The following is a 25146-nucleotide window of genomic DNA, read 5'->3' as shown; positions in this document are numbered from 1 at the left end:
GGTTGACAAATCATTGATATTGTGGAAAATTTGTAAAATTTTAGGGCCATGAAAGCAAAGTTATATGTATTTTTTTATCATGGCAGGCTTGCCAATGGATTTTACTGAAATGGTGAAGATCATTACTTAACGTATTTTGCTTAACTGACTGGAATTGATTTTTAAGTTATGGTCAATTAAAATTTCTAGCTACATCATCATTGTAAATATGTTGGATCCAACAGTACATTCTGCAAAGCGAATATCCCTAATGATTTGTGAACACATGTTTATAAATGGATTTTAGGAATTTTTGTTTTGGAAATTGTGAATGTAGCTTATAATGTAATGCAGCTAATTTAGTATACTTCTGTGGAAAGCAAATGTTCTAAATCTTGAAAAGTTATTTGTGCCTCTGCTTATGTATGTTAGATAACTGGTTGAGAGGTTTTATTACAGATGCCATCAGTGAGAATAATCCTCGTGTAATTGATGATGCTAGAGCCCGAAAACTTGCTGCAGATCTGAAGCGATGCTCATACTATGAAACATGTGCAACTTATGGCCTTAATGTTGAAAGAGTATTTCAAGATGGTAAGTCAAGTAACAGGATGAGTTACTAAATACTGTTACCGTTATTGTATGTGATTGTGTGTCGCCTTTCATGTAGAGAAGGCTATTGCCAACACCAGGTTTCTCTCCACTATTTCCTCCTTACCTACACTCATAGAGCTATGATCTCTGATGTCAGTTGCCTCCTCCATGTATATACCGTGCCATTAGTGTTTGTATTGATGTGATGAATTTGCAATTTTTGGACATTCTTTAAAGCTTCAAGTTAAATAATATTTTTGCCAAAATCACTCCATGATTGTGCTATAGCACTGAGGTGCAATGCATGGTGTTACTTTTGTGATTGGTAGGTGATGTATCAATTTTATTATAATGAGACTAGTCTATCAAAAAATAAGTACAGCAGACTACCGATTATCCGGCTGCGGTTTATCCATGTTGTGGCTTATCTGTGCATAAGTTTTACACTTCTTTGATGTTCTCCGCGATCTTTATAAAAAAATTAATCGGATGCAAGAGCACCTGGATATTTGCATTTTAATGCAAGGCTACACTGGCCTTATTATTTCCATTAGAATCCTCTGTGTTAAAGGGAATTCTTTTATTTACTTTTTGACAAGGAATGTTTCAAGTTTACTTGGACGTCTGCTGTAGCGTGTAGGTGACGGTCAGCGGCGGGAAAAAACTCTAGATTAATTGTAGAAGATTCTTCACTTAACAATCCCAAATTGAGAGAAATGTTGTCTATGATCTGTAAGTGTGTATTTCATATTGCAAGTGCGCAATTATTACCGTGGCCTCGCATTCGGTTGATTACGGCCCCAAGGAACCGGAGATTTCGTCGCACTCGGGCATGTTTATGCCGTGACTAGTCAAGGTCAAACTGGAGAGGAAGGGAATAGTACAAGTGAAGGCAGTGGGGGAAGTGGAAGTAGAGATAGTTTGAGTCATAGCCAGGCAATCGCCTGCGATGACAAATTACCAAAACCTCTGGTTTCCTATAACCGGTGCGGTGATCGTGTGCCCATTTCCTTCACGGAAGCTCCGTGTTCATGTTATCTAAACATCACCGTGTGTGATTGTGTTCAGGGATCACGGAACCGTGTGATGCAGCAGTTGCCGAGCAACTTGCGCGAGGCACGGCTACGTGGCACGGTGCCTGAGAGTGTAGTTTCCGATGTCACACAGCTGTTTTTAAGCATTCTTGCAAACTAATTTTTTGAATCTGTGATCTTGCAGACAGGGGTGCACAGTTTTTGGGAATCGGATATTAGATGGAGCAGAAGGAATATGAGTACAATCACGCTCTCGTCGATAAAAAGGTAGCGGTCTGGAAAATATAGCTGTGAATGATTCCGGAAAGCAGCCTAAAATAACAGACTACATGCAAATATAATAGTTAATTCTTGGATTGACATGAATTATGAAAATTACATGAAATTAAAGTGAAAGTTTGAATTATCCGTATATTCCGATTATTTTTGCCACCTCTCCCCAACATTAGCGTGGATAGTCAGGAGTATGCTGTAAATCAAAAGGTCATTCAATCTAATCGTGAGTAAACCATGTTCATCTTTGATAAATTATGTTTGGAGATGTAATAAATTATTTTATCTGTATGTTAATAGGTGTTGATTTAGGGCGGCTACTTTTGCATTTTTCAATTTTCAAGTCACGAGAAAATGGCTGAATAGGGAAGATTTTTCTTTCGTCATAACTCTCTTATTTCCAACAATCTTTCTGGTCCATCTATGGACTTATCTTATTAATTTGCAATTTTGGGGTCTGAGGGAATGACCCTTTTGTGTCGAAGCCACTGAGTCATCATCAGGTATTAACCTTAAAAAACTAAAGCCAATGGTATTTATATGTAGCGGGAGGAGGGAAGGAATTTGTAGAGGGTATTGGTATGATGGGGGAAGGGATTAAAACATAGTCACTTTTGATCTTCCACAAGGGTACACCTGAAAATGTTGAATTCATGTGGAATTTTTTTTTGTTCCAGCATGCCAGAAGATAGTCCAGCAGAGGCTGAATCCAATGACTTCCCTGGGTGGCTCTGGTATTATCTCTGTGGGAGCTCCTCCCCCCACGCCAACCCCGACTGGTTCCCGCCCCTCAACCCCGTCCCACCACGCTCACCACCACTCCTTCCCCATCCTCCCACCTCCACCCACCTCTTCCTCCTCATCCCTCCAGCCCTTATTACCCCTTCCTCCTGCCTCCTCCACCAACACTGGCTCTTCTTCAACGTCATCCAACGCCTCTGCTTTCATGCCTTCATCTCTGGCATCCTCGGCATCAAATAATTCTGCCCGCACACCCAGCTTCCCACTACCTGGAATGGTCAAACCCTCAAGTCTGATTGGGTCGGGATTTGGGTCATCGCCCGCTCACCATCGGCATCACACAATGCTCAGCCAACCTCATAGGCCAACGCAGTCGGTCACCACTGAGGTATGTGGTTTAAGAGATTTGGGTTGTGCCTACCCTTTGATGCCATGAAGTGCTGTAAAAGTGCTTCTAGCGGGAAGATTTTTACACAAATTTTGTAAGAAAAGAAAATTAACTTCTTGAATGCAAATGAAAATATATTTCTGATGGAGTATGGAAACCTGTATTAAAGCTGGTGTTGCTTTGAATCAAAAAAATTGATGGGTGTTAAATTCTTATAGAATCTTAGTGTTCCCAAAATATTAGTATTCATTTATTTTAATGTCTTTGTGCATAAATAAGTTGTTATTTGATTGGAACCTGTATATTTAGGAGAATTTTTAAACACCCTCATTTTACGCTGCCTGTGTTAAAATATGCTTACAAACTTGAAATTATCTTACTTAATAAAAAATGATTCTCTCTCTCTGTACTTAACTGCTTGCATTAAATTTTGCCTTGTTGTCCCTGCTGCTATGACTGGTATGAGCCACTGGTTCATCAAATGGCACTTCTGGTGTCTCATTCTTGCCGGGAAGAAGAACATTATTTGCCATGTAATCATATAAAGTTACTGGCAATGGTCCTCCAATGTCTAAGTATTTCTGGAAGTCGTCTCCCAGACCCCTGCTCTCCACCACAATTTTGTTAGCAGCCTCTTCCCAAAAATATAGACGTAGTAGCACCTACTGTTTTCATATTTTTGGGGAAAAGACAAAAATTTAGATAGTTTAATGGATTATTATATTAACCATATTACTGACTTATGGAACATTCTCATTTAGAGTTAAAGAGTAATCCTGTTGACATCCAACAGTTAGTAAAGGTTGTTGACTAAGTCTCTTTCCAAGACTGCTATGGCACAGAAGGCATTAAGGAGTGTCCATTTAGGTATGCTTTTCATTTTTTTCCCTTTCTCTCAAGGAAGCACAGTATAAAAGATATCATGAACATGAGGAAAATATGTCTTCAAGAACTTCCAAGAGCATTATAGCCGAGAGATATTTTGTATGCATACCAATCCATCTTAGTTAGTGGCTTTGTTTTTTGTTGGGTAATACGGGTTTAAGAATTGGTTGGTTACCATGTTGAAATACCAAACTGGATTTTACTCTTGGGCAACAATCATTGTCTACCTTAAAGGTGCAGAAGGTTATAATTAAGTGACATTGTGAAACATATGTTTTGTACCTGTGGCCTGACTAATCATATCTTGTTATTTCAGGTGGGTTCTCAGGAAACTGTTGTGAGTGGCTTAGGTAACAGCCCTCCTGCAAGACCATCAGTAGTTCGTACCTCAGATGATGGGTCTCTCACCTTTGCTCGACCTGCTCTGCCTACCTCATCTCATAATGAGTCCCTTTTACGCCCTCCTACAAATAAGGAGGCTACCAAAGATCTGCCCACGCCCAGCTCAACTCCAACGACTTCTAGGTTGGTAGTGATCACTGTGATTGTTTGTTTCTAAGGGTTTAGGTAGAAGACATCTTGTCCCGATAAAGGAATTTTATTATTTAATGCATTTATCATAAAGAAAAGTATTTTGGCTTAAGCATACATGATGGGCAAGAACCACATCATGTTTGTTACTAAGAAATTTTCTGAAAATATTGCATGTCTTTAATGATATGTTGTCATGTTAAATTACATTTTTGTGATTTGGTAGTACCTGCACATTATGAAATAGTTACATCTTGGTCCCATGTCATGGATACATGCTTTCGGTTGTGTTTTTTTGGTCGGCGGCTGGTATTTTATTTCCCTCCTGCCGAACATTCCTTAATCTCCACCCGAGGATATGCTCAATAGGCAATGGAAATGGGTTATAATTATTTTTACAGTAGACTCGTGTTAATACAAACAACGTTATTACAAAGTTCTCATTATTACGAAGCAAATCGTTGGTCCTGACAAAAAGGCTTATCCAATCCATAGTGAAAGATACATTATTATGTAATTACGAACTTCAGTCCCAGTTCTGGCAGTCACGAAATGAACTTTATTACAAAGTTCCATGAATAAGCAATGGCATTTAGGTGGATATACATTACGCTAAGTTTTAATACTTACGCCACGTTTGAGTTCTCCTCGTTTACTGTGCCCCAGAGTGTCAATTATGGTTCTTTCTTCAGTATACACGCAACATCATATCCCTGTGCTTCATTCCCGTGGAAACATTGTTACCCACTCATAAATTGTGTAAATTGGATGTACAGTTAGTCCTCTTCCTACACACTTTCAATTTAAGAACTTTCAGAGAGCTGCATTCCACTATACCAGCATTATAAAATTTCAAATTTTGAATTTGGCACCTTTCGATTTGGCCGATGCAATGTGGTGTGGCATAGAGAAACTCGCACTTTGGGCATAATCTGAACAAAGTATCATTGAGTCTGGTGTGAAGTTATGAACTGTTAAGCATTTTGCCCATTCTTCCTTACTGCGGAGAGCAATTTTTTCATGCTCCGGCTTCGTCGCACGCCCAGCTGGATCAATGGAAACGAAACCCTAGGGCGGGCTCACGGGGATACACTCCAGGGGCAGGGACTGTAAGCGCTAGCTTTTCTCCTCTGCACCCAGAAGGGGAAGGACGGGAAGGAACAAGGAAGGAGGCGCCGCCGCGATGAGAGCCCGAAGACGCCTCTGGGGAGATGATAGGGAAGGAAGGGAAGGGACGAGGAATCCCGCACCATCACAAAGGCGGGCGGGCCCTACTAACAGCGAAACCAAGCGAAGCGCAATTAATGTTCTACCAATCCTAGTGGATTTTCCTGTGAGGAAGAAAAATCCATCGATGCAATCGGTAGATACCCAGCTGGATCAGTTCGTCACAGTTAGAGCACAATTGTGATGCAGTGTTGCATTCTGCCGGATAACCGCACTCCTCGATGCCTTGCATATAGTCTGGCCAGTGAGGGGTGTCTGATGATAGCACATAAAGAGGGGCGGAAAACCGTGCGCCAGCGTGGTTTGCAACCAATCGCTGTCCCCCTAAAGCACTTCACACCCTCGCTTAGTCATACAACGTTGTCACATGCATATGTAGCACCAAAGTAAGCCTGAACCACCAAAACGAGCCCTTTTTTCTAATTGCCAAAACAACGGATTCTTCCTTTGAGTCCTTCACGCTCGTTGTCCCTTCCGACTCCTTTCTTCACGGAACCCTTTTGTTTACAAGTGACGTAGGTGTTTCGGTTTCTTACCTGGCTATCTTGCACCCTACCCTGAACTAGACCATTCTGCCTGTCATTGGACAACTCTCGGCGGCTGGAATGTAGGTTAATCAACTTGCGAACAAGGTCTCGGAACGCATCTAGTTTGTATGTCAAGGAATTACTGTATTCGTGAAGATATAAACCCTCGATTACATCATGCCACATTCTTCTATTGAGGAACTGAAACATATTTTCTTGTGTAATTTAATCGCATATACAGTAGAACCTCGGTTATACGACCCTCAGTTATGCGATGACCTCACTTATACGCCGATTTTTTTTGGTCCGGTGAATAACCCCATATGAACCCATGTATTTCCAACCTCAGTTATGAAACTTTTCACTTATACGACGAACTCGGTTACGAAACGTATTTTCCCAGTCCAATGAGATAAAATACCTCACTTATACGACTTTTCAGATAACTGCTCTACGAGAAGATTGCGGTACGCTCGCCGATTTTAGTCACAGGAGCAGGGGTAGTATGTGCTCATCACATAGATATGTCAATGAAGAATACTAAGTTTTAATAATGAGCGATGCTGTTTATTAGATATTAATTTTAACTGCTGTAGATGATCGTTAATTCGGAATATCTATCTCTAACGGAAGATTGTCTAGAATTTTCCAAGGTTATGTTTTCCGTCGCCCCAGCGAAATAACACCTAAATGAGCCGTTAAAAATCCTCCCGTACCAAAAATTTGGCTTCCAAGGTCATCCAAAAGAGGTTATCGTATTTGCAGTATAGACGTAAGTCGATGGTGATTCAACACGATGGTAAAAACAGCATGCATGGTCTCATTCCGCGGGCTAATCCCGCATCCGCGGGACGAATTGAGCCGGGGGAAAGTTGCTGACGCGGCGCGCCGATCAAAATTGACCTAACTTGTATCTCAGTGGGTTTAAATGAAACAAAGTTGGACCTTGAGTAGCTATTAGCTTGAGTCTGCCTGCTGGCAAGCGTTTATTTTTTAACTGAACGAGAGTTAGTACGAATGTCCTCGGAGAATAACTCGCGTCGTCAGTCGCAACGTAATCATTTAAGTCAAATTCAAAACGCGAGAGATAAGGCAGTCCATTTAAACTCAGGAATGGCTTATTACCATTAAATCGAAATACAAAAAGTGTCCGGTGTTGTTATCAGATATAAGGAGGCAAGATATTACGTGAAGATGAGTCACACGGCTTGTGAGTCGAAGTTCCCGGCGCTGAATTCGCGTAAGAATGCCGACAGAGAAGCTATACCCGGTAGATTCAATCTACTATTACTAAAATTTCACGGAAAAATTCTTTTTTAGTGCGTAAACATTTTTGAGAGGGGAGATTTTTTAGAGCTCTTAATATATTTTTGTTCAATCATCACTGACGGCAGTTGCACGGTTATTTCAAATGCTCACTTAAAAAAAGTGATATAAGCACCGGAAAAGTCTTACAATTAGTCACGGAATATCCCGGATACCAGTGGCGCAACTAGGAATATGCTTTGGGGGTGATGGTAGCACCTGAGGGGCGACCCCCCTCCCCCCCGAGGCATCGGGGATTCCCGGAAAATTTAAAAAAAGAGCATGCCTGTAAATATGTTTTACATCATTTTGGCACCTAAAATTTAACTTTGAGTAGATGCAGTTGTTGTTTATCAAAGCTAGACTTTTGTTTTAAATTTTTTTTTCAATTCTCTGCGGCTTTGGAGGGGGATCTATCCCCTCATCGACCCACCATAATTACGCCACTGCCGGGTGCTCCATATTATCTATGGCATGGTATTTAGAGGGAGGAAACCGACAGCTGGGGTCATTTTCGACATGAGGTACGGGAGGGAGTATAGAAACCCTGTGTTGGAATTAGCCAGGTTGTAACAATAGGCTTAACCAGGGCTTAACGTTCCATCTGCCGGACATGGTGTTGCACTGGAAGTTCCGTCCACACTACTTTCAAGCAGGGATACAGCCATCTCTGAAAACTTTCTGCCTCGGCCATGACATGAACCCTGGTCCATAGGGTGTGAAGCCTTTGTGATGCATTAGTGAAATTTTGCTCCCTAGTTATGGGGTTAATTTGGATGACTTTCCTTAGGTATTTCATTTCTTTAATCTACAATCTTGGGTTTGCCTATAGGTGGTGAAATGAATTTCCTGAAACTGCTTTTAATGAGTCAACTTTTTTAAAAAATTGGCTTCTCTGTGAACATTTAGTGTCATCATTCCGAAATCTCTCCAGTATGATAGCCTTGCAGATCAGTACCAGAAATGCTAGATGTTCAACCGCGGATAATGTTGTTCAGGAATGTAGAATTATATTTCTCTTAAAGTAACACATCATCTGTGGTGTTGCTTGTGTGAAAATAAGATTATTAGGCTTCAATTTCTTGCCTCCAAATGAGTAATTGCATCCTGGAAACAAACCGGCCCCTATAGGAAAGGATTTCATGCTGAATACCGAAAAACCTCACATATGAAACTTCCTCACTTATGAAACTTTTTTTGGTTTTCCGCTGAAAGTTTCATAAGTGAGGTTCTACTGTATTATGTACGGTTTTTTTTTTTACAGTTCCTAAAATAAATGTACTTACAAAGCGGTAGTTTTTCAGTCTCGTGAACTTCGTAATAACGAGAGTCTACTGAATGTCTCACACATCTTTGTTGCTCCCCCCCATGTGAGACCAATCACCTTGGCAAATGTATGAGTAATACCACATCGTTCTATGGTTTGATGTTTCTTCCATGTCTATATGGTGGCATTTTTTTTTCTTTCAAGGAAAAGTCGTCGGCGCTCCAATCTCTTCACCCCATCCAAGAAGGGTGATTTCCGAAATGGTAGTGTCGGTTCTGGTGGTGGCAGTATTGGAGGAAGCGGCTCTGCTACTCAGGGTGGGGAGGTGGGGAGTGGTAGGGCAATACCACTGAAACAGGGCCACCTGTACAAGCGAAGCAGTAAGGCACTTAACAAGGACTGGAAAAAGAAATATGTTACCCTATGTGATGATGCAAGACTAACTTATCACCCAAGTCTTCATGTAAGTACCATTGTATCCATTTTCCTTTGGTTATATTGTGGTGTTGTCATTTGCCATTGGTATCTCAGTAGATGCTTATTGTCACAGATTGAAATTTTTACGGCAGTTTCTTGTCTGCACCAAGAAAATTAAGAATTGCTGGTCCTTAGTGAACTGTGTGTGTCCTATATTAAATTATGTGTATCTCTGAATCTTCTCAAATACTGGCTGAATCAAATGAGATTATTTTTTATGGTGCTGATTAGACCAAATTTAATGCACTGCTGCAATACAATCAGAGTACTAGGGAAGAATGAATAATTATTGTTATTATTCATTTTGAAGGGCTCAGTTGAATTAGATTTAAATGATTTTTAATGAACTTTCACTAAGGAAAAAGGAAAGTCGTTCAGATATGTCATACTTTTTGTAGGACTACATGGATGATGTTCATGGAAAAGAAATCTCTCTACAATATGTGACTGTGAAGGTGCCTGGTCAGAAGCCAAGGGGCTCCAAATCAGTTCTGAGCTCAAATGCCACTATTGGTGGTGGTGGAGGTATTTCCGAAGGCTTGGCGTCACTATCTCTTGTTGGTATGTATGTCTTGTTCTTGTAGATGATTTCAAAGCCTCAAATTTCTTCAATGTTATGTTTCACGATTGGTGTAATACATGGTCCCAATGAATTCCCTTTTTAGGAAATCTCAGGGAAATTTATATTCAGAGTTAGTACAAGGGAAAAATCTGGGGAGTATTGAATTGCCTTTGGAATTTTCAGTGGTGCTATTGAATAAAACAAAACAGCAGTAATGTGCCTTTTTCGGCAAATTGCAGAGTCTAATTGCCCTTGTGTTACCCAATTCTGTATGCCAAATGTAATCACCAAAATTGGGAACTATGTATTTTATATAACTAAATTACGTTTTTATGGGTCGTAGTTAGTGGACACATGTGGAAAGAATGTGCCCCTTTTGGCAAGTTGGGTAGTCAAATTTCCCTTGCATTGATAAACTTTTTTCAGCAACGTATTGATGCACCTTTACTGGGCATTTGCCTTCAATTTGGATGGTATTCTATGGTCGTAATGAGGTAATAGTATTATTGAAAAATCTTTCTTCTACTCAAAATTTTATTATTATTATTTTACTCAGCATGCTAATGGTAAAGTTTATAATGCCATTCTAAGCATGAATTTCAGTTCTTATTCATCTGATTTTGAGAGATGATACATTTGGCTGAAATTTGCGGATGTATTGTAACTTAGTTTAATTATTCTTGTTTTAAATTTTCATCAAATATGAAGTATTGAAAAATCAAATGATTTTTTAAATTTTAACCATGCTGTGGAGCATCTGTATCTACAATTTATGTCTTCTATTTTTCAGGTAAGGATAAAAAGATAACTGATAAAGTATTACTTACAGCTTTTGAGATTTTAAAAGAACCTGGAGCAAGAATTCATCAAACTTGTAGGTGAGTGTGGATGTGATAACGTGTGAGTGAAGATTATACTACAGAAATTAGAGGTGATCGCGTGTAGAAGCATTTAGAAACTTATATTAGTGTGATTTTGATGCTTCAAACTGATGTTTTCTCTGCTAATTTGCTGATAGAACAGTTTTTTATTCTTACGTTTGTGGTGGTTTAATTTTTTTCCATAATATTGCAGTAATGACGATGCAATGCTCCTTGGAAATAGCTCTCAGTCATTCCTAAATGGCAGTGACAACAAGATGGAGACTCCTAATGTTAAAAAGCGCCATAGAAGAATGAAAAGCAGTGGTATGAGGAATACAGAGTGTGATGGTAAGTCAATGTGCTTAAGCTTTGTTTTTATTTTCTATCAATTTTTATATGCACGTTTGGACTTATGGTTACTTGGAAACAAAGCATGTGATGCAGAGTAATACATTTAAACCACTTTATATTGACATGGAGGTACCAAAATGTTGATGTGATAATGTATGAAGGCTCCACTACAAAGAGGTTTCAATAGTATGCAGTATTTATGCTATTTCTAGCTATTTTTGAAATTATACCTTCAATCCTGTTAAACTGGAGCATATTTTCACTGTTTCTTGTTTCTTCTGTCCTCCATCCTCAAAAAATACCTCACAATAGCATTCAATGCATCTTGGACCTCGATTTGGAGAGAGGTGATACCAAATCCCCTTTATCAATTTCTTCTTCTACTACTCTGTAATCTCTCATTCTCTTCATCTTCCATAACTTCACCCTCATTTGGATTGCATGTGAACAAATAATTGTTAATCTTTACATACTCCTTTAATGAGGAATGAGTCTCCATTACTTCACTTATCCTGCTGGCATATGTTCAGTTATCTCACCACTGTTGACCTATGTCCTGTACTATGCACCAACTCTACCCTTTTAGTTCAGCAAATTTCACTTTTGCATGCCAAGCAAAAATGCATTTCTTTTTTGATAAAAAATCATTTGTCAAACCCTCAACATTAGTGCTTCATTATATATTATTTGGCATATCTAAGCAAGCCTAATTGCCATAATGACGAAGAAATTTGTTCTTTACAAGATCTCACATTCTGATATTTTCATATGGTCTTTTCTTTGACCAAAAAAATAGCCACCTAATATGTTTATTGTATTGATTAGATAATGAAGTAAGTAATTGATCCAAAATTTTCTTGAAAATCCAACAAAAAAGCTGGCTATTAAATAAAACTTTACCATAAGCCAAGTTGTGAGAAAGAAAAATTTAGGGTATAATATGTATTTCTTGCTGAACTTTTGGAAGTCTCGTGTGCAGCAAAAAATTAAAATGTCGGTACTATTTATGGAGGTAGATAGTTTGGGGGTCTCAGGGCTATTGCATCGGTACGATGAGTGGAGGTTTTATGAAGTGAAGTGGATTGATGAATAGAGGTTTCCCTATCAACTTACACGAAAATTCTCTGGGACTGCAGGGTTAGTAGGTATGATGCATGGAGGTTGAAGGTGTAAAGAAGTTCACTCTAAGGAGTGGTTTTACTCTCTAAGGTTTAGTGTACCTTATTTTTCCAATCATGCCCTTTGTTCGCATGCAACCTTTCCTCTCCCCTGAAGTTAATGGTCCTTTTCTAATTAAGTAACCTTGAGATGGGCTGATGGCTAAAAATGTTAGCAGCTTCATTTTCTCCTTACCACAATTCTTAATTGATTAGCATATTTATCTGCATCAAACGTGCTGATCAAGTCTATCAGCAATTGTATGATTTTCCTCATTCCCTCAGCAGTGACTTAAACAAAAGTGAATGTTCCTTATTGTATTGCTAAGTTTTAATCAAATACAGATTTGTCTAACATGGAATCTCTTTATAATACAGTTTTTGCATCCAATTGGTCAGTTTCTCCTTGACTTTTTCTTTGGAACTTCCTGCCCTTTCTGTTTTATCCATTTGGTTGCGATTGTAATGTTAAGTTCTTTGTTAGCCTTATTAATGAATTTGTGGACTTCCATCTTTCTCTTCTCAGATTCAGATGGGTATGAATTCTTCATTGTGTCCTTGGACAACAAGCAGTGGCATTTTGAGGCGAGCAACTCAGAGGAGCGTGATGAGTGGGTAGATGCGATTCAGCAACAAATACTCAAGTCTCTTCAGGTAAGGAATAAGGTTATGTTTGTGAATAAATGTTTAATTTAAGCATTAGGATGCAACTCTTTACAGAAATACTTTAAATACTGAGGCAGTCCAGTTAATGGATATGTTTTTGTAGTATTTAGGGATGGGACGTTCGAATAATCAAATCACTTAATTTCTTGAATAATGAGCTTTTTACAATACAGGCGGTCCTCGACTTTCGTACACTCGACTTTCGTACAATTCGCACTTTCGTACATTCAAAATTGACACCTTTTACTCGACTTTCGTACGCTAAATTCGGACTTTCGGACGCTAGTCTGTAATTTTTTTAAAATTCCCGCTATGTTTATTGCGCATCCCAACATTCAATTGTTTCAAATTGCAGTATCGGCAGTATATGCGAACAATATGAACGTATATAATGAAGGGAATTGTTGGTAATTGACTCTGATCTAGGTGATTTATTTGGGAGAGAGACTGCCTGTTATAGGCTCCTTTATCAAGAGAAGAGGAAAGCCTTCATTGAAGATATTTTTCAAAAGAAGTTGACTAGACATCATCGAATAGCTTTCAATAAAACTAGTAAGACCTTCTTTCTGATTGTGTTTTTTCGTTTGAGTGCTGTTTTTCATGTAAACCTTCAGCAACGATATTGCACGAAATATCACCCGAATTCCGTTTGTCTTTTGTCTTTTTTGAATAACATGCGGAATATACGCGATCACGAATGTCACCTGCCAAATATCGAATTTTGGTGTAAAAATTAAAAGGTATCCAGAGTACGGGTTCAACGAATACATTTTGTTATGCTATTTGATATTTCCTTTTATTTATAGTGGACGTAATAAGTGGAATGTCAACTTAAACGCCAAGACGTAGTTTCACTCGATAGCCAACGGATTTCTTGTTTTTTAAACTTATATTAGCTTTTTCTGCGTATTATCGAAATAAATTAGATGATTTGAGGAGTTTTATTAATATATTATTAAAATTAAGTCAATTGAAATGAATGCCGTGGAAAAAAAAGGTTTTAGTACGTAAATTCCGTTCTTTTAGAACGTAACCCCTAATTAGTATGGAAGTCAATGGTTCGACTTTCGTACAATTCGACTTTCGTACAAGTTTTCGGGAACGCATTGTGTACGAAAGTCGGGGACCGCCTGTAATCGACATTCGATGATGCAAAGTTAACAATTATTCTAATTTCAAATGTACAACACACATCGTCCTAAATTCTCTGAAAATTTGTTTGCAAAGGTTGTGTCTTACATGAAGGTTTTCACATTTGGTTATTTCAATTTGTTAATAAACATCCCCATCCATCCCCCTGAAAAACGAGAATTGACCCACATCTCGTGATCTAAAAAAAATATATATATATATATATATATTATAAGGGGTCGTGAAGCATAAAGTTTTAAAAACGATAGATCGAGGTTCCACTGTATTTAGAAAGGAAATTGGGTATCGAAACAGAGTAGAAATGTAGTAATAGTAAGTAGGTGGTAGAAATCGAGAAAAATGCTATTTCACCCATCTCTAGTAGTATTACTGCAAAATATTTATTATTCATGATGTGTATTTAGTAAAAAATTAATTTTACATTTCTTTGCCGTGCTTCGTATTCAGTGGTGGATTGAAGGGGTATTAGTAGGGGCAGCCACCTCTCCTCCATCTGCATAATTATCGGAAGAAAGATAAGATCATAATCTTGAAGGTGGAATTCCAATGAAAGTTTCTACAGTGCAACCTCGATAAAATGACACCCCACGGTGCACCAATAAACACTCGCTATAGCGATTTGTCGCTTTACCGGAGGTGGAGCAAATAATGGCCAATACATCTGTTGCGAACAGTTATACAGGAACAGGAGTGGTGCGGCGACATAAATTTATATCCGATAAACGTAAGCATAAATCCAGACGAAAGGCGATGTTTTTTTGCATCACTAAATTTCCTTACTCAAACAACAACTAACTATCCAAACAATTTATAAGCGCCGCACTGAATAAAAATCATGCAAAGCATTGTTTTGTCAATCATTATGCCAATGCCGACGAAGCCATTTTTCTATCCACTTAATTAGTGCATTTACGTAATCATTCTATTACTTTGGTATTTTCCACTGAAAATTCAAAAATTAACTGATAAAACTGTATCGCGGTTATATAATGCCTCAAATGTTTCCATAGGTGTACGTTGATTGCTCCTGTACGTTTAGCGGCAGTGAAGTGAAATAACGTATTACGTTTGTTTCTGCAGTCGAAAATGGTGGAAGGTTGTATAACGTTCCTGCCTTGGAAGACTTTTTCTATCAGATTATGTAATATCTTCTTTATCTATGGTAAAAAGTTTGCTAAGCTTGAAAAATGATGTGATTAAAATTGCCGTTGTTAAAAAAGTTCCTTTTCGAGTGTTACGCTCGCGACGTATTTGAAATAATACACCGAGTTTACCACGGCACTGCAAACGAGAGTCAGTTGTTCTGTGAGTTCTTCCAGCGGCCACCAGGGGATGCTCGGCTACCCACGTGACGGGAGAGAGCGCCAGTACGACTCCGACCACTGACGCGAATAGTTCACCCCTGTGAATCCGCAACGGAGAATAAATACGTCCATCCGGACAATTCACGCTGAGTGTCATTGCATCGTACATCCTACATCATCGCTAAGGCGCACTACCTACCTTTAGAGGTATCATTGCAAGAAATACCTCGTACTGCAAGGATTTTGTCGGGGAGTAGGATGTAAAAAAGTACCGTTTCGTCTATGTTATATCACACGGGGAATACTTCATAAGATACTTATGATTGGAGTCCTTTCTTCCACGACTTCGGGTTTACACCGCAGGGATCACCTGCAATTATGAGGGGAAATAACGCTTTGGTGCTTTGCATTAGTATAATCAACCTTCTGCACTCTTGAAATTCTCGATTTGCAATCTATCCCTGAAATACTCCGCTTTAGGCTTAGGCGTAGCCCCTTTCTCAGAAGTTCCCGCAGACTGGAGTGGGCAAAACCACCCGAACAAAGCTCCTTATAGCTCAACATAGACTGCTCTCCTTGGGCGCTTTTGTTTTTTTTTAATCGTGAAGAGCGAATAGGAAGATAAATTAATTTCGACACTCTCATATTACTCCTTTCTTTTTATTTTCTCGCTTAGACGTGTTTGATGTTTTTTTGGCCATGGTGTGTTCCATCAAATGCTTCCTATTCACGCAAATTATGGACGTCAGGGTATGCTGCCGTTTGCTTTCTGCCGCCCGAGGAACAAAAGAAGATCAAGCATTCGCAAATGCTAATGCCACAATATTTTCACCAAAATTAACTACTTATTTATCGAATGACACTTTACCACATAAATTTGAGACTGAGCCCTCCATTAACTTCATTTCTAACAGATCGCTAGCAATTACAGAGATTAAGGAGTCTTGGTGTAAGTTTTTCCGGCGGTGAAACCCTCGCTATGGCGAGAGCCAACACCAAAAGGGCCTCGTAAAAACGAAATTTTTAACATGCTTATAATAGGATCAATTGACGGTGCATCGGCTATCTCTCGTAATAGCGGGGGTCTCGCTATAGCCTGTACTCGCTTTAGCGAGGTTCCACTGTATTTCACTGGATTAACAAATAAATTTTTAAAATATTTAATGTATGTCTAAAAACCTTCTGTCAATGCATATCAGACATTGCATTATAGCTGAGAAATATTGCATCCAACCGAGGTACCTTGAAAAGTAATCAAACGCTTCCCCTGAAACAACAGCTTTAATCAGTCTCTGAATTTCTGTGAAATTTTCCTTTTATTATGTCCAGAGGTATGCCTTGCATGAATAATGCTCCTCTGTTTACTTTTTCCTCAGGTTGAGCTGTTTTGGATTAAAAAATTACCATTGAGGTTTCCATGAATTAAATTTCCTTGAGATACTTATTATAATGTGTTGCAATGCCTTGTCAATTATTAAACATGTATCGGTTTATTAAATGAGCTATGTGAAAGTTACCCTAATATTGCTGTGATTTACTGCAGTTTTATCCATTGTTTGCAGTTTGCAAATACTGTGTTGGCTGTCATCTTTTAAGGGTGAAAGTAAACTTAATTTGCTTCAAGTTAACCCATCAAACGGGTTTATTTTTGTTTTCAATGAATCATCAACATAAATGTCTGTAGAAAAACTGATTTCTGCCATCACAATCAAGTTTAACTTATATTGTAGATAGAATGGTATAAATTAGTCGTTTACTATTTTATTTATCAAGCTAATTTAAGTCATCTGGAATTAAGTTGCATTTGTTCTTATCTTTCAGGGTAATGAAAGTAGCAAGTCAAAAGTGCAACAAAATAACCTTGTTGATGCTGCATCAGTTCAGTCCATCAGGCTTCAATTGTTGGGGAATACACACTGTGTGGATTGTGATGCTCCTAGTAAGTGTTTACTTCATGTGGAAGTAGAAAAATGTGTGGCAGACATGTGGAGTGTCTTTCCGTGTGCATTTCCTTAAGTCAACAAATATCTACTGGACAAAATAATGTCTTGGTAGCTAAATTAGTTGTAGTGCTAGACTTGAATTTTGAGGATCCAAGTTTGAATTGTGGTCTTAGAAATTGATTTTTCCCATCCAAAATCTATGCAAACTATGTACAGCAGATTACTCCCGATTATCCAGCTGCGGTTTATCCAGGTTGCGGATTATCCATGCATGATTTTCACTCTCGCTAAATTTTTCCGTGATCTTTATAAAATAAAAAATCTGATGTAAATTCGTCGGAATTACTGCATTAATGCTAGGATCCACCGGGCTTATTATTTCCATTTTAATCCCCCTCGTAAAGCGGATGTGGTCGCCCGCTAGCTGCACTCACGGGAGCACCGTGTCCCTGTTTTCCAAACCTGACTGTGCGCGACCGTGCTCCGTGATCTCAGATACACGTCCCGCAGCAGTTGGAACCCGGGCAACTTGTGGGAGATGCGACTACGTGGCGTGGTGCCTAACAGTGTAGTTTCCGACGTCGAGCATTGCTTTTGAAGCATCCATGCAAACCACTTTTCTGTATCCGTTATCACACAACCACGGATGTGTAGTTTTCGAAACCAGGCCTTACATGGAGCATTAATAATATGAGTACAACCATGTTATTGCCGCTAAAAAGATCGCGTACTGGCGAAGAAAGCTCTTATTGAATCCAGGAAGCACTCTAAAATAACAGGATAACTGCATAAATAATAATAGTATATTGTTTGTTTTAGGTAAATTATGAACATTGCAAGACATTTAAGTGAAAATTTGGGTTATCCATGTTTTCCGATTATTCGTGCCGTCTCTCCCCATCATTAGCCCGGATAATCGGGAGTGTACTGCACTTATAATTATTGCCCTTTCGTAAGGTTTTAATTAAGATTTAAATCCTGCCTTTTGGAAATGAATTGAACGAGTGGTTATTTCTGATGTATATGTAGCCACAGTGCAGCTCTTAAATCTTGCTGGCCTGCTATCTAATTTCATTGAAAAGGCTACGGTATGTTGTAAATTTGAGAAAGGAGATGCAGGTACTTTCTGTAGATTTTTGTTTATCCAAAGTTATCTGAAATTTTCATTGTCTTACCCTCAGTGTCGGATGTCGAAAGCTATGAATGACGGAAAGTATGAAAGGATGAATGAAGCTATAAAAGTTATTTTTCACAATTTGCCTTAGCTTTCTATGTCTTTTGCTGTTATTACCCTAAGTTACAGTTAAGTCACCATGGCAGCAATAGACATTTTGGTGGATTCCTCTTGGCTTAAAAGAAATTACCTTCAGTTTCTTAATGGGTGTGTATGTTTTAATACATTCTAATTGATATTATTATTTTCTTCAGATCCAGACTGGGCCAGTTTGAATCTCGGTGTGCTTATGTGCATAGAATGCTCTGGCATTCATCGCAATCTTGGATCTCATATATCCAGAGTAAGGTCTTTGGGTCTGGATGAATGGCCGTGAGTATAAAATTATGTTTTGCTTAAAAAAAGTTTTTATATATTAGGATTACCTCTTAAGCTGCAGATGACTTTATTTAATTGCTTTCCCCATTGTGGGATGAGGATAAACTTTCTATTTCTATACCTATAGTTGGTCGGATCAAAGACTTTATGTGGTGGCTATCAGAACAATGTCTGAATCGTTGTAAATAGTGTGTTATCCAGAATATTCCTAGAGATTCGCTGCAGATTCATGGGATCAATAAAAAGTAAAAGCACGATTAATGAAGCTAATTTGTTTGGTTATCTTTGGTAGAAATAGAGTGGCCCTTAGGGGATCAATTATTTTGGCTTGCTCTTTCTTTTATGAAAAATAGTGTAGAGGTATGACTTGATGACTGACATTTATACGTATGCCTCATTTGGCAATCTATTCATGGTCACTTCTCTATCTTCCATGACAGTCCCGGCCACATGAGTGTGATGCTGGCAATTGGGAACTCTGCTGCTAATGAAATTTGGGAGGCAAACACAAATGGGCGTGCTAAGCCTACGCCAAATTCAAGCCGAGAGGAAAAGGAGCGTTGGATCCGGAGTAAATACGAGCAAAAAGAGTTTCTATCCAACTTTTCATCTGACCCTCCTCTTGGAGAGCAGCTTGTTGATGCTGTGTGTCGGTAAGCATATTTTGTCATAGCTTTGATTGTAATTAATAGACATGCCCTTGTACATATTAATCCATTCCAGAGGTCGAGGAATGTTGTGAATTCTTTAGTTAAGTAAATTAAGTTAGTACTGGATGAGGTATCAGTGTCATAAAATCAATGCCAGGGCATGCATGCATTGGAACACAATGCGGTATATGTTTGATGTATGTAGAAATTCAATGCTGGCCAATGATGATTATTATGCTCCATTAGGTTCCATGTTTGGGTACTTTTATCCTGTTTTCATCTTTCCTTGAAATCTAATCAAGAGTGAGGACAGGTTGTTCAGGCTGCTTTGTAATAAGGATCCTGATGAATTCCAATATTAAAAATAAAATGATTATCCAGCTCTCTCTCTCTCTCCTATAAAGATTTTCTCTATTTTTAGGAGACTAATTTATGCCATTTCTTTTTTAATGGTAGGTCTGATATGAAAGCAGTGGCATTACTATTGGCACATTCCAATTCTCCGGAGATAGTGAATACAACTGTTAGCTCTGTTGACTTGAGAACTCCCCTGCACTTAGCCTGTGCTATGGGTAATTTGGCAATGGCACAGCTGTTGATGTGGGTAAGTTGGTGCTTCTTTTATTGGATAGGTTAAATCACTGTATGTCCATACATATACAGGGCTAACTTAATTGCCAGTAGTCAATGGCATATTTTTAAATCAATGAGTGTGCATGATAAAAATGCGATGCAATTTTGATGATAACCTCTCCTATAGTGAATTGATCTATAATACATTTTTTGCTCTTTGCACCATTATTTGTGAAGATTCTCTTCCTAAATTGGAATTGGGGTATTTAAATATGGCATGTATGAACTCGCCAGAGTGGATGGTAAAGTAAATAATCAGTGGGGAAAAAGATTCTAGGTACTCACACTCATTCCTAAATTGGAAAGAAATTTTATGATTTAATAATTTTATGATTTTTCAGCAAATCGCAAAAGCTGCTCAGTTCTGTTTTTTGTAACTTCTTTTGTCTTTGTGCAATCATCCAATAAAATTTTTTAATATATCTGAAGAAGAAATTGTGTAAAATGCAAGCGAGGAAGTATTTGTGGAGTCTTTTGCAAATTAAAGATATGTATGTCATTCATTGGTGCTTCAGTTCTGGAATAATATTTATTTCAGCAATAAGCCAGACTCCACTTTTGTGAGGTTTTTCCCCCATAGTTGACAAAGTTGATTGCAGGATTCCATATTTTTCTGCAGTAGTAGTTTAACTCAATGGCTTGGCTTCCACCTCTTCAATGATTTAAATCTTCTTGTCTAGAGATATTCCTTTCATTTTTCATTTTGGCTGTTGCTGCTCCATATCCCAAAATTTCTCCACTGAAATAAACTCCCTCAGATAATGTCACTGAGCATATACTTACCCCACAGTTGTGCGTTGCTTAGGCACTCACTAGGTGCCAACTGAAGCCCTCCGCTTACTTGTTTCTTGATGCCCCTTCCACACGATTCTGCAGCTCCTGTGAAAGATCACCAGTAGCTACTTATCCCAGCTGGGAGAGCTAGTGAAGTGCTTGCGCTAAAGTTAAATCGGGAATCATTCAGTCCCCAATGGTGAATATTTCTATAGCTTTTTACATTTTTGTATATCTTTATGTTACACAAGATAAGTTTATCTCTCTCCTGTGACATCCAGGTGAATGAAGTATGTTCATGAGATATTTAACCTATGTACACGACACGAGAGAGTATTAAACGGCAATAAAGTGGACTGTATATATTATTATTACTATGCGCCGGGAGTCCCACACCATCCAAAATCACCACTCACCTGAGTGTCGGGCTCCCGTAGATGTCCTCCTCAGGCAGCATCGGCTCGAGAACCTCCCGGCTTGACAACACATTCAAGACTCCTGTTCACGGCCAACAAACACGAAAACAATACTTAAAACAATTAGACTCTCGCCCACACGGGCACCCAACAAACAACAATCTGGAGAGTGGTGATTATAGCATAGGACTCCCTATGGCGTGAACAACCTGCGTTATTATTTTCTTAGGTTTTTAAAACGTTATTCCCTTATTTTTGGCTGCTAGAGTATTTTCCACTAAAATCCTCATTTATCCACAATAATGTTAAAATGTGAGTAATTAGAGGGTATGAAGACTTTCAACTGATGTGACGAGGTGAGGTGAGGGAACACTTCATAGCATTCTTGGTGATAGGTTAGGAAGGATAGGAGTGGCGAGTGACATCAACTTCTCTCTACACCTCTTTCTTTGAAGTATCCCAGAGTTATGATATTTCATGGCTCAAGAATAAAACAACCTTTGAGAAACAAAATTTTCTTCTCTGATTCAATGAGACTCTGGTGTTTATAAGAAATTGTTAGATAGCCCAATGTGCATATCTTATTGCTCCTCGGGAATTCTCTATCTTTAATGCATGGCAGTAATGAAAGTTTAAACTTATGGAAATCATTAAGGTTTGATCATGTGATGAGTTTCTGGAAATGTCATGATTTTCTTTCTATCATCTGAAATGCTCTCAATTTTGAATAAGTGTTAGCTGTAGCGCTGAATGCATCAATGAGAACTTTTTATGCCATTTAAGATTACCTGGATGTGATTCCTTTTGTTTCCATTGCAGTTTCATTTTAATTGGTAAAATTAAAAATGTTGTCCATTTCCTTGAACAGAACAATGCAGACATAAAAGCAGCTGATCATGAAGGTCGTACCTGTCTTAGCCATGCACGCATGGCTTCCATGTCTTCTCCAAATCTTCCAGTGCCAATGTTGGCATCAACTGGTAGCCTCGTGGAGCTCCTTGTAATGAACGGGTGCCCCGAGGCTGCAGCTAGAGAAGGTGGGATAGGGAGGAGGGGTCCTCCACCACCAGAAGCCTTTGACCGACTTCCATCTAGTGTGATTTAGCACAGACCCATGGTGGAAGTGGCCAAGACAATGGCTGACACTTGCTCACCTTCCAAGACTAAGCATTAATTTGCACCAATAGTTGTACTTTTGCACCAAAGACAAAGTATGGGCATGGGTTAGTGGATAGGACTTACAAAGAAAGGCTGTCTACCCATATTACGACTTGTATTACCTTAGTAGTTGTAATGAGAACCTGTCATACACTTATATATACACACACTAAATATATATATTTTAAAGTATGACTCTTATTCAGCTGTTGCAGTTTCCCAGTATCGTGCGCCATTTATACTGTTGGAAAGAGGGTTGTCAATATAAAAAGAGATAGATGCAGCTTTAGTAAGGCTGGCAATCAGCTCCTTTGCATTGCAGAGCAATGTTCAAATGGAGTGCTTGTTCCAATGCATTTGTTTTGCATTCCTAAGGTTCAGAAGGTTGTTTCTGAATGTAATAATGTGGTGTCATATTTGGACTGTGTATGGACCTGTCACACCAGAATTCATCTCTCTTTGGAAAGATGAGTGAAAACTTTTGAATGTCCATTTATAACAGTGGGGTGTGCCTTGTAACCCCACTCAAATGTTTGGCAAGTTTTTTTCTGGTGAAGTGGTCGATTATGAAGTTGCGTGTGATTTTATGCTTAGTGGAACACTGGAAATACAGACATTCCTCTTTTGGGGATCCAACTATGCTAAGGGCAAGATACGTTACACTGTGATTCCATGCCTTACTTATGCGGCTGTATGGAAAAATGCTGAAAAATATGAACTTGTGTAAAAGTTGTTTTCATGTGCAATCATGAAATGAGTGCATGTTTTTAAATTATGATGCCAATGGACCAAGTTTTCTGCAAGGTGTACACATGCATTGCCTTAATCATTTTCTGTACATCTCTTTAAGGGTGGGACACACTCCGTATTTCCTGTCTATTTTCCGGCTGATTGGTATTTTCGTTTTACCTCCTTTGTGGGAGACCTCTGTGAAATCTCTCGCTTTCTTGCTCAGTAGTGAAGTACCTTTTCTTGACCATGTTCAAATGTTGTCAGAAGCTGGGGCCGACAGCTCATCATATGCTTACCTTGTGGCCCAAAAAGATGTTCTCCATAAGTGATCATGAATATGTTCAGCACATTTTCTAGTCATACAAATTGAGCTTTGTCCTTCATTTTGTAAATTATTTATTTTAGCCTGATTTTTAACTTATTCTTTCTCCTCCCTAAGTTGCTTTGGATGCTACCAAGTTTTCAAGCTCAAAAGACCATGTGTTGTGTTTGACTATGAGATCAAATCAATTGTTGTACAAGATTGGGTTAATTTTACTATATACATGAAATCGTCACATCCTCTTCATCATGCCCTAATTTATTCTCTGAGGAAATGATATCCTTGGACTAACTGAAGAGTAGGGTGGTTCCATAACATTTTTCACTAAACTTTTCTAGTTCAAGCCATCTTGGAATGCTTTTCCGCATCGAAAGCCTTCCTTCTGATGGCCGTTGGCTTTTGTACAAGAATACTCAATTGATATTTCATTTAAATGATAATTAATGTAGACTGGTATTTTAATATTATTTATCTTTTAATTGACTGTTGGTACCTATCAGCTTGCATGACAAAAGTTTTGAGTGAAGTTGGCTAACCCTGAAGAAGTTTATTGTTACTCAGGGAGTTGCTAAGCATTTAGTGTAACCAAGTTTTATTTTAACTTGTTATTGGGTATTTTAATGTGATGCACATTTTGTTTGATTCTTTGTAATAGATAAATTCCCAGTCAACTGTGTAACTATAAGACTAGTACATTGTCAATGTAAATAATTTAATTTAATGTGCAAGAATAATATTTAAATACCAGTCAGGGTCGAAAAATGGGTTGTGTTGCAGGTAAAATTACATCCAGTGAAAGTCTTATTTTGTGTACATGTAATGAAAATTTGCAGTTCAATGAAAATCTGGTTAGAGATGAGGGTATTAGAGAAAATTGTATGATAACCAAAGATGCAGAATGGGGTGGTTGTAAAATAAGAGGAGAAGTGGTATTAGGAGTAGATGAAACCTGTTTGTATTTGGATGGAGTACCTTGTAAAAATTAATGGAACTAAACAGAGTGGAAGTATTAATTTATTTATTTCTTATGGCAGTAAATTATTTGCAAAATTAAAATGAAAAATTTTCATCAAATTTTATTATGTGAGTATGATTTTTTTCTCTTACCCTCATGGTAGTTGACATAGCCTGTACACCCTCCAGTGGCATAACTATGGGGGGGGGGGATGAGGGGATGTAATCCCCCCCCCAAAGCCTCAGAGAAATCAAAAAGTTGATTATTTTGTCTGGTTAGTTTAAAAAGTTATTTGGTGTATAATAACTGCATCTGTTTAAAGTTGAATTTTAAGTACCAAAATGATGTAAAATGCATTTTCAGACAAGTTACATATTTTTCAAAAAGGTTTCCTGGGGGGTAGCCCCTGCTAACCCTCCCTCCCAAAGCATATTGCTGGTTACGCCACTCATACCCTCGATACCTTTATTTGCTATTTGAAAGCCAATCATGAGTTCATGCTTTTATACATGTTATGGATGATGATATATTCATGCATGTTTCGTGTTTTAACAGTATATTTTTATGAATTCCACCATACAGCTCTGTTGCCGCTATCAAAGTGTCGCCATTGGAAAAGCTCTGAAATAATTTTTGATGGAATTGCTGATATACCTTTCTTGTGATATCATTGGATATCTTTGTTTTTGGAGGCCCTCATCAGCATGCCTCTTCAAGATGTTTCAGAT

General features: G+C 38.4%; 1 protein-coding gene across 1 annotated transcript in view; it reads left to right on the top strand.

The window, feature by feature from the left end:
* LOC124171395 (centaurin-gamma-1A) overlaps nucleotides 1–24383 on the top strand; it is a 35230-nt gene extending 10847 nt beyond the window's left edge. The window contains exons 4-16 of the mRNA XM_046550571.1: nucleotides 439–573; nucleotides 2558–3009; nucleotides 4211–4419; nucleotides 8956–9214; nucleotides 9627–9789; nucleotides 10581–10668; nucleotides 10865–11001; nucleotides 12688–12815; nucleotides 17105–17222; nucleotides 18655–18772; nucleotides 19219–19431; nucleotides 19885–20032; nucleotides 22120–24383. Coding sequence (XP_046406527.1) covers nucleotides 439–573; nucleotides 2558–3009; nucleotides 4211–4419; nucleotides 8956–9214; nucleotides 9627–9789; nucleotides 10581–10668; nucleotides 10865–11001; nucleotides 12688–12815; nucleotides 17105–17222; nucleotides 18655–18772; nucleotides 19219–19431; nucleotides 19885–20032; nucleotides 22120–22356 — 2405 coding nt within the window. The 3' untranslated portion in view covers nucleotides 22357–24383. The remainder of the gene's footprint in view (nucleotides 1–438; nucleotides 574–2557; nucleotides 3010–4210; nucleotides 4420–8955; nucleotides 9215–9626; nucleotides 9790–10580; nucleotides 10669–10864; nucleotides 11002–12687; nucleotides 12816–17104; nucleotides 17223–18654; nucleotides 18773–19218; nucleotides 19432–19884; nucleotides 20033–22119) is intronic.
* The last annotated feature ends 763 nt before the right edge of the window (nucleotides 24384–25146 follow it).

The sequence above is a fragment of the Ischnura elegans genome, chromosome 1 (genome assembly GCF_921293095.1).
Source record: "Ischnura elegans chromosome 1, ioIscEleg1.1, whole genome shotgun sequence".
Taxonomy (NCBI): domain Eukaryota; kingdom Metazoa; phylum Arthropoda; class Insecta; order Odonata; family Coenagrionidae; genus Ischnura; species Ischnura elegans.
This window is presented reverse-complemented; position numbering and strand designations above follow the sequence as displayed.